The sequence below is a fragment of the Nansenia antarctica genome (assembly GCF_963989245.1).
Source record: "Nansenia antarctica genome assembly, chromosome: 7".
Taxonomy (NCBI): Eukaryota; Metazoa; Chordata; class Actinopteri; order Argentiniformes; family Microstomatidae; genus Nansenia; species Nansenia antarctica.
The window spans coordinates 30,305,033-30,317,951 of record NC_137677.1 but is presented as its reverse complement, the minus strand read 5'-3'; the positions used below and the strand labels follow the sequence as shown (position 1 = coordinate 30,317,951).

Sequence of the window (12,919 nt, the reverse complement as noted above, 5' to 3'; positions counted from 1 at the left end):
ACCCTAACCTCACTGTAACCCTAGCACCTAACCCTAACCCTAGTTTTCCCACATGTATGATAGTCATGCATAAAAATAAATCTGCGCTCCCTGTCTAACGTTATATCTAACATTACATATTTTACATTACAGTAAGGCTGATTTTGCATGATAGTCATGCATTTTTAGATATCTATTTCCCCCCTTTAAATGGCATATGATGTCCGAAATTTTACTAAAGTTCAGCCGCGAAGTTGTTGCACTGTTGTCCTATCGAGTTTTACGTAAATAAAGGTTTGAAAAATGTTACCGTATTCCCACATGTACCGTAACATGTACAATACTGTACTGTATCACAACTCAATGCAAACACTACAGAGGATCCATTACACACAACAATACTCACTGAAAACAATGTTCAGGGTGTGATGTTTTTTTATTTATTTATGGAACTATACCACACACACACACACACACACACACACACCAATAATTTGCAACAAGTGTCTTACATTTTGAGTCGTTATGTTTAATGAATGAAGCCAGGTGTGTTCATTGTGTTAACATTTTGCTGACTGTGGCAAGCATTTTGCATCACATGAGCTTTAATTTGAGAATTTGACATTTTGAGCAGAGTTTGTTGCAAGTTTTTTGCAAAGGAGGATTGTGTTTTGTGAATTGTGTCTTCATGTGAAATGTGTTTATGGTTTTGGCAAATGGGAGCTAGTTTTGTTAAATGTGTTTAGAGAACTGGTCATTTGGTTTAGAGAATTGGCTTTTGTGTTTTAGCAATTGGGAAAAACTGTAATGACAATAAAGACCATTCATTCATTCATTCATAATACTGTTTCATACTTAATAAAAATAAAAATAAAATTAGATGTCTTTAAAAGGCCAAACTGATTGCATCACTTATTAAGCCACTATCACTATAACAATACAGAATAAAATATATACATGTCTTTAAAAGAACAAACTGATTACTTATTAAGCCACTATCACTTATATTCTCCTTCTTGGCACCACGTCCCATAAGGCTTCCCGTCACTACTCAGGGTTTTTCCTGGCTCAAAATGAGGCGGAGGTGGTACCAGTGGTGTTTGACATCGGGGGGGACCCATGAAGCAGGGCTGTCTGGGGGTCCTTAAACGAGCATCAAACACTTAATTTCTTGCATTCTGGTGAATTGATATGCACCAATTTGTGCCCTTTCGCCATCAATTTATGGTGGAAATGTCATTATATATGTAAAGGAAAAAACAATATTCAGGCACCAGATGGCCATTCAAAATATAATGTAATATAATGCAATATAAGGCTCTCAGGCATTCTGTACTTTCAAATATGTATTCTCCTTGAGCAGTCAACATCAACTATCAGCTGTTTCGCTAGCAAACACGAAAGCTAAGTTATTTGTGAAACAGCGCCCCCGCCACCACGTCGGCGCAATGCCGCAATTGCAGTTTTTATTTTTATTTTATTCTCCCGCGCCGGAAATCCGGCACTGTGCCGGAGTACTTTAAGCCCTGTATATTATTATTTTTGCCATCCTCCCTCTAGTTTTGGTTGAAATTAGGTCGTTGTTTTGAGCGCACGTGCACGCGGGAAAAAATCGCGCGCGTACAGGGCTCTCCGCCACTAATGTAAAAATTCCTGGAGGAAACACTGTTGAGGTTGTGTTGTATTGACGTGGTGGTTGTGTTATATTGAGGTGGTGGTTGTGTTATATTGAGGTTGTGTTATATTGAGGTGGTGGTTGTGTTATATTGAGGTTGTGTTATATTGAGGAGGCGGTTGTGTTATATTGAGGTTGTGTTATATTGAGGTGGCGGTTGTTATATTGAGGTTGTGTTATATTGAGGTGGCGGTTGTTATATTGAGGTTGTGTTATATTGAGGTTGTGTTACATTGAGGTTGTGTTATATTGAGGTTGTGTTACATTGAGGTTGTGTTATATTGAGGTTGTGTTATATTGAGGTTGTGTTATATTGAGGTGGCGGTTGTGTTATATTGAGGTTGTGTTACATTGAGGTTGTGTTACATTGAGGTTGTGTTATATTGAGGTGGCGGTTGTGTTATATTGAGGTTGTGTTACATTGAGGTTGTGTTATATTGAGGTTGTGTTATATTGAGGAGGCGGTTGTGTTATATTGAGGTTGTGTTATATTGAGGTGGCGGTTGTGTTATATTGAGGTTGTGTTACATTGAGGTTGTGTTACATTGAGGTTGTGTTACATTGAGGTTGTGTTATATTGAGGTTGTGTTATATTGAGGTTCTGTTATATTGAGGTGGCGGTTGTGTTATATTGAGGTTGTGTTATATTGAGGTTGTGTTATATTGAGGTTCTGTTATATTGAGGTGGCGGTTGTGTTATATTGAGGTTGTGTTATATTGAGGTTGTGTTACATTGAGGTTGTGAAGGTGTGTCCTCCTACCTTGGCCAGATGGCTGGATGACTCTCTCCAGCCCTCTTGACTGGTAGAACTCCTTTATCCTCTTATCCTCACCTGCAGAACAGACAACCACACACACCATCAGACAACCACACACACCATCAAACAACCACACACACCACCAAACAACCACACACACCATCAGACAATCACCTCTGAGCTAGCTAGCTAGCTTGCTAGTTCGTTAACACTATTCACACAATGGAACTAGACACTTTCTAGTCACCATGGAACTACAATCAGACACTTTCTAGTTAAGTCACAATAATAACGAACAATTTGAACCAATGTTTTCTGTCAGAAATTCAGAAATTATATTTGCTACGGTTGCTTACCTCTCACACACACGCACACGCGCGCGCACTAAACAGTTCTATATCGTGGAGCTCCGCCCCATAGGGGAGCTCTGCTCCTATTGGTTTACCCCGCTACCTAAAGTAGCCAATGACTGAATTTTTCGATGCCTGCGCCCGCCCTGGGGTGCTATAAAAGGGGCGTCCTTCGTTCCCTCATTCTCCCAAAAATTTCAGCACAGGTTTACATCTGAGACTGCAGAAGGACGTCTACAAGAGACTGGAGAACCCGCCAGACACTTCCCTTCAAGAGATGGATCGTCCGCCGCCTGAAACGAAGAAGTTCCTCCAGGACGCCTGCTGCTGCGACTTCCAAGCAGCGGAGGACAAGCACGACTACTGCCACGTCTGCCTCGGCCCCCAACATGCCGAGGCGGCGTTGGTCGCCTCCCCCAGCTGCCTCCCCTGCTCTCTCCTTTCTGTCGAGGAAAGGAAGAAGAGGATGGCCTGGTTCAAGGAGAGCATTCCCCTGGCGGACGCTATCTCGGGGATGCTATCCGACTCGGATAGCTCTGCCGATGATGCGTCCGGACAGGCCCCAGAGCGGCGTTCTGGGCAGGCACCTCCCCGAGTAGGGATGGGCCCGCCCGCTCAGCCGGCCCTGACATCACGCCGCCCTCACCCAGCTGAGTGGTCGGTGTCAGGGTCAGAGAGCTCTGATGAGAGCGAGCGGCAGGTAGAGGCTCACAAGCTCCCCGCCCTCGCCCCCCCATCACTCCACCACGACTTCCAGGGCCTCCTGGAAGCTGCGGCAGGCGTGTTGGGGATTCCCCGTCCCGCCTCCCCTCCCCCAACGACGGAGTCCTTCTGGGAGAAGGAACTGTTTTACGGGAGGAGGGCGAAGCGACAGGGCCAACCTCCTAACGCTGTCCTCCCGGGCTTAGATACGTTTGTGGAGGACACGTGGGGGGAACCACTCGCAGGCAGGGCGCCGGTGAAGGCGTTCCTGCCCTTTACCAGAGTGGAGGGGCTCGCGGAGGGGATGACCGACGGCTCCCCGCCGCTCGAACCAGCGCTGGCGGCCTACTTGGTACCGGGGTCCAGCGCTTGGTCGGTGCCGAAGAAACCTACGCTGCCCAACCAGCGTGACCGGTTTAACGCCACCCTGGTGGACAAGAGCTACGCTCTCGGTGCGCAAGCGGCGAATAACATCGCCGTGTTTAACGCCGCCATTGCGAAAATCACCACAGACCGACCCGACGGTCTGTCTGCAGCGGAGGCGGAACTTCTGAGCAAGCTCAGTGCCGCGACGATGTACCTGGCCCAGGGCGTCGCGATCTGTGGGGGTCGCCTGATGGCAAACGCGGTGGTGCAACAGCGGCAGATGTGGCTGTCTCTCACCACCATGACCGGGGCGGACCGGATGGCCCTACTGAATGCTCCAATAGAGCGACAAGGGCTATTCCATCGTTTCTCAACGGGGGCGGTACCGCCCCCCAGGGGGCGTTCAGACAACATCGGGGGGCGCTGGAACAAATATTTTAAAAAGGGGGGCGGTGTTGGAGGTGTTCTTGGGGGGCGTGTTCTTGGGGGGCGGTGTTCTTGGGGGGCGGTGACGGATAAAGTATTTTTCTCATGAAAAACAGCTGTCAGCAGTGTTATTACGTTCGTAAATGTTCGCTCGGACAAACCGTCTTTTCAGTCAGAACACCCGTCTCTGAGCGCTCCCAGAGCGCAGTGCTCTGAACTTGGCCGGGCTCTGTGACGCAGACAAATACTCCCTCCCCCTGCTTGCGATTGGTCAGCTGTCAGCAGTGTTATTACTGGTACGTTCGTAAATGCACGCACGGTCAGGTGGACAAACTGTCTTTTCAGTCAGAGCACGCATTTCTGAGCGCTCCCAGCATAGCATTATAAAACAACTAAAATCATATTATATCATCAAAATGGCCGCGAAAAAGCTAAAATGCAGACAGTACTCTATTGAGTATCTTAGCTATGGCTTCATACCGTCTCCTACCAATGACCAACTCCCAATGTGTTTACTGTGTGAACAAGTATTTTCCAATGAGGCAATGAAACCCTCACGTCTAAAGGAGCACCTTAACAAGATACACCCGGACAAGGCAGATAAGCAGCGTCCATTCTTCCAGGCCCTCAAAGAGAAACATGGTAGGAGCACCATCAGCAGTCTCTTCGCTAGGAAGACCACCCAGACTGACAGCGGGCTAATAGCATCCTATACTATCTCCCTGCTGATAGCCAAATGTGGGCAGCCGTTCACAATTGGAGAGAAGTTGGTACTCCCTGCCATCAAAGAGGTAATATCTACTGTGATGGAGCATGATCCCACACAGGTGCTGAAATCCATCCCACTCAGCAATGACACCGTAGCACGCAGGGTTGATGAGATGGGCGCCGATACAGAGGAGCAGCTGTGTGCCATCCTGCGGGAAACTCCATTCAGTCTTCAGCTGGATGAGACAACCACTGCTGACAATAATGCTCTGTTGATGGCCTATGTCCGCTATAGTGCCTCCAACAGTCAGGAGATGGCTGAGGAATTTTTAATTTCCAAATATCTGGAAACAGACACCAAGGGCCAGATGATTTTTAATGCACTGGATGCATATCTACAGGAGAAATCAATCCCAATCAAGAACATCCTTGCATGTGCCACTGACGGTGCCCCGTCCATGGTTGGCAGGTACCGTGGCTTCACCGCTCTGCTGAAGGAGCAGGTCCCGCATGTCCTCACAGTCCACTGTGTCTTGCACCGCCACAACCTTGTGGCCAAATCTAAAAGTCCACCTCTCCATGAGTCTCTCAATGTTACAGTCAAGGCAATAAACAAAATAAAAGCCCACGCCCTGAATACCAGATTGTTCAGACAGCTGTGTCAGGAAAATGACGAGACCTTCTTCTCCACACTGAGGTCCGCTGGCTCTCAAAAGGAAACAAAAGGAAACTGCCTTGCTCGCTTTTGTGAGCTGTTTGACAGCATCGTGGAGTTCCTGGAGGAGGTGGATGCAGCTCTTGGGGAACAGGTGTCATCCAGCCGCTGCGACATCATGTACCTCGCAGACTTCTTTGGAAAAATGAATGAAGTCACACTGAAGCTCCAAGGAAAAGGAGTTACTCTGGTCCAGAGCAAGGCGGTCATCCAGAGTCTCACCTCCAGGCTGGATCTATACAGGCAGAGCATAGGCAGGAAGCAGTTTGCCTATTTCCCACTGTTGACCAAGGTAATCTAGCCTAGGCTACTAAATTATGATAATAATAAATAATACATGTAATAAATGTAGGCTACTCTATGCAAAACTATATTTGTGTTCCTGGTAAGTATAAATAACTTATGTTCTGTGTTCTTATGTATTATGAGTATAAACTTTAAGAAACATCAATTAGTTAACTAATTGGCAATAAAATAACCAGTTCAAAATCAGCATTCTGCACAGATAACAATTTCCTGGTTATGCTCATTGCAGGTGTCTGAGGCTCTTACCGATGAGCGCCTCCTCATTTACACAGAGCACCTGAGGATGGTGAATGCTGACTTGAAGATCCGCTTCAGGGATCTTTTGGACCTTGATGTTCCCATCTGGGTGGTGCAACCCTTTCAGGCGGACGTGGCGGAATGCGAGCAAGCAATCCAGGAGCATCTCATCGACATCCAGAGTGACGATGAGGCCCAGGCTATTTTCCGCACCTCTGGCTGGGGCAACATGTGGGTCAAGTACTCTCAGCGTTACCCGGCTCTGTGGGAGAAAGTGAGGCTGCTTCTTCTGGCTTTCCCAACCACATACCTGGTGGAGCAGGGATTCAGCCAGGTCCTCCACATGCAGTCCAAGTACCGCAATCGCTTGGACTTGACGGCCTCAGGTGCACTGCGACTGAAACTAACTTCTCTGCAACCCGCAGTGAAGAAACTGGCGGAGAACCACCAAGCGCAGGGCTCACACTAATCCCCCCCCCCCCGTGCAATTTGGCGAAATGTCACAACAGCACACTTAAAAAACGAACAATGTTAGTTGTGATGTACCGTTTTGTAGCCTACTGTTTGTTCTGCACCAGACGTGTGCAATTGCTGCTGTTCCGTAGCGTCTGTCTGTATTCTGTTTGTATTCTCTTGTCTGAGTTTGTTTAACACTCATAAACATAATTTGTATTCACATGGCTTTTCTGCTCTCTGATGACTAATGATAATGATGTAGCCCAGTTACTAAAGTGAGCTATGAGCATTTCAATAAATAAGTCCATTTAATAAATAAGCATCATTTCATGGTTATGTACACGGTTATTAACATTGTTATAAGTTTATAATGTGTACTTGTTTACAAACTCTAATGTGAGTTCGCTCATTGGTTATATGTCATTCATTCATTTCTTTATTTAATTGGTCCATCGGGAAGAGCTAGCCAATGAAATGTATGCTGAGAGAGAGGGGGCGGGACTTTGTACTAACAGCGTTAGGTTGCGTGTCAGAATGTTTGAGGACCTCGTGAAGTAAGACTTGTTGTGTATGCTGTGTGTATTAACAATTCGGGAATCAACGAACAGTTATTCTTTTGGATGTTGGTGCACATTGAAGCTACTAGAGGTAAATACATATGTCTGGTGTTTGTTTATAAGCTACATCTACTCGTTGTAGTATGTTATATTTTACTGTAGAGCTAATCGCGGCTAGCGGTTAGCTTAGCATAATTACGTTAGTATGTTGCTAGCCTTTGCTGAGTGATAAATCGTTTCTAGCTTTATCAAAACGAAATAGCTATTGGATTTTGTAGCTCAGTGTATTCTGTTAATTCAGAATTGGAAGTCGAGAGACCCAGCAAAAGGAAAGCTCTTCGTTGGACAACGGAGACCGTTTCCAATCGCCTGGGGTAACTCGAGACCGTCCATTGAATCTTCGCGTCAGTGTCCTTCAATCATTCTCCTGCGCTCGTGGGAGAGCGCTGGACCTCATCCCCCCTCATCTCTGCCTCTTTTTACACCATCTTTCAAACCCCTCGTTTACCTACGAGTTCCCCACGAAGTTACGTGAGTACTGAACCACGCACAAGCTTTTGTTTGGACCTCGTGTGGACGAGTGAAGTGGCCATAACAGTTTCAAGGCCCCCCCCCGCTCACAAGCAGCGTCAGCTGCAACGGTAACACGTGTTAATGGACTGAGTTACAGAGTGCGTGTGTGTGTGAGTGTGGGCCCACCTTTTTATTTTACTGAATGATATATTGTACAATTGTGAATCCTTTGAGTTGACTTTGAGTTTATTGGAAACATTACATTTATTTCTTAGAAAGGAATTGGAATAGGCTTTGAGCCTATATTTTGTTTTATGGGATATTGTGATATTGTCTGTTGACATTGCATTGTGAATATTGTCTATTGAATATGTCTAACATTATAATTGACTACCAACACTTTAATTTGAGCATTTAGTAAATAAATATATACCCTTTGGTATTTGATTTTAAAGCCACTGTGTTGTGTCATAAACAGGTAATACCGCCACTTATTTAAAATAGAACTCAGGCCCCGCCCATATGGCAGGGGTTACAATGATATTCCAACTGCCCAGTTAAATCCAATTTATTATTTGGCATTCAGTGACATGCTTTTTAAATGATATAACACAGAATATTAGTCAACATTAATATTCAGGGGAGAAAATAAGCCTACTTTTTTATGGGGGGCGGTAAGAGACCTGGATAATGGACAGGGGGGCGCTGGCCCAAAAAAGGTTGAGAACCACTGGGCTATTCGGTCCCGCCATGGACACCATGACGAAGCGCCTGGCCGCGATGGAGGAGGCTAAGAAGCACCTGGCCAGACACCTCCCCCTCCAGCGACCCTCCACCTCTTTTTCTTCCGCCGTGGTGACGACTAGACCGTCAACGGCTACGAACCGGAGGGTGCGGCGTAATGTGGCGCTGGCTCCACCTCTACCGACGGAGCCATACCCCACTCGGCCTCCCCAGCCCCCGCCGCCGACCACTGAGAGGGCCCGCTACGGCCCCCCACGGCAGCGTGACCCCCCCACAGCATGGCGTGGGGGTAAACGCAAGAGGAATGCGTGACTGGCGGGGGGGTCGGTAATGACCCCACCACCGGTTTCCTCTTCATGGCTGCTACCTCATAAAGAGGCAAAAGAGGGAAAATCCCCACCTTACTTTTTCAGTAAAGGAGATTTTTCCATGGTATCTACCAGAGCGGAGACCCACCTGCCTTGTCAGAGTGTGGTCGAATCGCTACCGGTTGGAAACAAAGCGGAGACTGGCCCAGCTTACCAGCGTGTGGCCAGCTCTCTGCCTAGCGGACTTACCCCTATCACGACACAAAGAGGGTTAAACACCCCTGTCTGTAGCCGTATAGAGGGACCGTTATTTACATCAAAAACCCCACCATGTCTATCAAGACCTGGCCCAGCTCATGAGCGTGCGGCCGGTTCTTTGATTATCAGGCATAATAAACCTACGTCAATAAAGGGCATTGTTACACAAAACAAACACTCTTTACAGACGGCAACCCATCCCTTTCGAAATGACCCCACCTTGGGCTGTGCCACCTCCTCGGTGTGCAGCGGCGGCTGGGGTCATACAGAAATTTAAGCTTTTTCTGTCGACTGCACCACAACAGACGGGCCAGCCGCTGTCGTTGCGTTATGCGGAATGGCTAGAAGGGGCAGGTATTCTGTCGGGCTGGCTAGACAGGACATTGAGGAAGGGATATGCACTACAGTTCATTCAGCCTCCTCCGCCCTTCAGGGGCGTGAGAGAGACTGTTTTGTCCTGCCCGATAAAAACATGTGCGCTCCAGGAGGAGATTACGAATCTCCTAACAAAGGGCGCAGTGACAATGGTTCCGAGGGACCAGTGGGACATGGGGTGGTACTCCCCGTATTTCCTTGTCCCAAAGAAATCAGGAGGCATGAGACCCATACTAGATTTAAGGGTCCTCAACGAGAGAGTGGCGAAACGCCCCTTTCGTATGTTGACGACGAGGCGCCTCCTGTCTTGTATACAGAAGGGCGACTACGGAATCAGCATAGACTTGAGGGACGCGTATTTTCATGTGCCAATCACAGAGAGGCACAGGAAATTTCTACGTTTTGCCTTCCAAGGGAAGGTTTACGAGTACACGCGCCTGCCCTTCGAAAGCGTGTACCAAATGCGTGCAGACGGCACTCGAACCACTGAGGCGAAACGGGATACGCATATTAGCATATCTCGACGACCTACTGGTCTTGGCCCAATGCCCAAATCGAGCCTCACTGGTGCAGCACCTCACTCAGCTGGGTTTAGCTGTCAACTGGACAAAGAGTGCTCCGTGGCCGGCTCAACAGTTTTCCTATCTAGGCATTCAGTTGGATACTGCCAAGATGAGGGCCAGTTTATCGGCACCACGGAGAGCAACACTGACGTCAGCTCTCCGGGTGTGTCGAGTGACAAATACAATCACCGCTCTATCAATGATGTCCTTACTAGGACTGATTTCTGCAGCCCATGTAGTGGTCCCCTTAGGCCTATTACACATACGCAGACTGCAGAGGTGGTTCGCACGACTGCGACTGGATCCAGTGAGACACCGTCGCAAGTTGATTGTAATACCGAGATCGGTCAAAACCGACCTGAGCTACTGGAGAGACCCGCGCGGAGTCGCCATGGGCAGACCGGCATCCCACTACCCAGTCTTCACGGACGCGTCACTGACTGGGTGGGGAGGAGTGTGTCAGGCAGGTTCGGTGGCAGGAAGATGGGGACCGTTGGAGACGCGTCACATCAACCTGTTGGAACTCGAGGCGGTCAAGTTAACGCTACTTAATTTTGCCCCGGTGTTAAAGGATCTGGACGTGTTAGTCAGATCCGACAACAGGACAACAGTAGCATACATCAATCGACAAGGGGGAGTACGCTCAGCGTCACTTCATCGCCTAGCGACAGATGTATGGCTGTGGGCTGTCACACACCTGAGTTCGCTAAAAGCTCTCCACATTCCAGGTCTGCTCAACGAAGGAGCAGATCTGTTATCACGGGGAGGCCCGAGGGACGACGACTGGAGGTTAGCACCCTCCATTGTGTCTCTGATTTGGGCACGGTTCGGGCAAGCAGAAGTGGATCTGTTTGCGTCACGGACGAATGCGCAGTGTCGCCTTTGGTTCTCCCTGCGCGAACAGGACAACCCGCCATTGGGAGTCGATGCATTCGCACACCACCCATGGCCGAGGGTCCTGTTATACGCGTTCCCACCCCTGATATCTATCCTCCCACTGTTGGCACGAGTGAGGTCAGAGAGGCTAGAGTTAATTCTTGTAGCCCCAGACCGCCCCGGAGCTCCGTGGTTTCCGGAACTGATGGAGATGTTGGTAGAGGGCCCATGGCCCATACCTCATCGACAAGATGCACTCTCTCAAGCCAGAGGCTTGGTGAGGGGGCCACCTATGATGGGGGGCCCCCTCATGACCTGGTTACTGAGAGGGACTTGTTAGAACGCAGGGGTCTGACAGACGCAGTCATTCAGACCATTCAGAGTGCGCGCGCGCAATCCACTGCAAAGGGATATGCGGCGCGCTGGCGAGTGTTTACACAGTGGTGTGAGGGACAGGACGTTGACCCAGTCTGCTGTCGGGTCGAAACGTTCTTGTGCTTCTTGTTGTCTCGCTGTTTGACAAGGGATTGGCGGCGGGAACTATTAAAGTTTACGCGGCTGCCATCTCAGCTTGCCATGAGGGTTTTGCGACAACGACACTGTTCAGTCATTCGCTGGTTAAGCGTTTTTTGACTGGAGTGTGTAGGCTTAGACGCCCTCATAGGACACTAATGCCAAAATGGGACCTGTCGATTGTGCTAGAGGCTCTGTGCGTGCCCCCATTCGAACCCATTGACACTGTGTCGTTGCGTTTATTGTCTCTCAAGACGAGTCTACTCCTCGCCTTGACTACGGCTAAGCGAGTGAGTGATTTATGCGCTCTCTCGACACGGGCAGATTGTTTGATCATATCTGGTGACGAAACAAAAGCTGTATTACGCCCTAACCCGGCTTTTATCCCTAAGGTTAATCGTGGGTTTAGGGTTCAGAGCTGTGCACTGAGCGCCTTTTTTTCTCCTCCTCACGACGGAGAGAGGGAGAGGCGTTTACATTGTCTATGTCCGGTGCGCGCGTTGGCACAATATGTGAAGCGCACAGCAGGACTGAGATCTTCTCCCCAGCTTCTGATCTGCTACGGCGGACAGAAAGCCGGGGCACCACTCTCGAAGCTGCTGTCCCATTGGATTTGCGAGGCGATGAGCCTCGCATACGAATCGAAGGGGCAGCCCGTGCCGACTGGCATTCGGGCTCATTCCACCAGGGGCATGGCCACATCAGTGGCCATTCTCAGGGGAGTGGGAGTGGAGGAGATATGTGAGGCGGCGTCTTGGTCGTCGCCATCACTTTTTGTACGGTATTACTTGAAAGATATTTCTTCCTCATCCTTTTCTCATTCTGTCCTCAGTTTTGCTGATGACTGATGTAGTGGGGAAGGCACTTGGATTACCCTGGTCATGGGGATTCTATTCAAGTGCTGTCAGGATGAATACGGATGTGCCTGGGGAGGGGACCCTCCTCCAGGACATGTTCCGTTAGATCAACAACCCTACGTGCTCACGTAAGGGCTAGATCAGTGGAGCAGACTCGGTGTGGGTTGGGCCAACTTTTTAAGGTTGTCTTGAACCAACATCAGTGGTCAGCTCCGGGTGCCGCTGAGATTTTGTTTTCTGACTAATAGTCTCAGTGGGGGTACATTTGGCCTCGCTCGCTCCGCCTAAACCAATAGGAGCAGAGCTCCCCTATGGGGCGGAGCTCCACAATATAGAACGATAGTTATGGAGATATACTCCAGTTCTTTGAGTGGAGCGGAGCCCCATAGGGCTGCTGGCCCACTTCGACTTGTTCAAACCCGGCTGTATTGTATGTTTGGGAGAATGAGGGAACGAAGGACGCCCCTTTTATAGCACCCCAGGGCGGGCGCAGGCATCGAACAATTCAGTCATTGGCTACTTTAGGTAGCGGGGTAAACCAATAGGAGCAGAGCTCCCCTATGGGGCTCCGCTCAACTCATAGAACTGGAGTATATCTCCATAACTATCGTTATTCTCCGGGCGAAGCGCGAGACTACTTGCGGACCAACGAGGTGCGTGTATGTAGGCTACTGGAC

The 12,919-nt window shown here is 48.8% G+C and overlaps 1 protein-coding gene across 1 annotated transcript in view; it reads right to left on the bottom strand.

The window, feature by feature from the left end:
• Nucleotides 1-12,919, bottom strand: part of pcgf1 (polycomb group ring finger 1) — a 34,867-nt gene that overhangs the window by 16,683 nt on the left and 5,265 nt on the right. Inside the window, exon 4 of the mRNA XM_080536467.1 lies at nucleotides 2,416-2,487. Coding sequence (XP_080392593.1) covers nucleotides 2,416-2,487 — 72 coding nt within the window. The remainder of the gene's footprint in view (nucleotides 1-2,415; nucleotides 2,488-12,919) is intronic.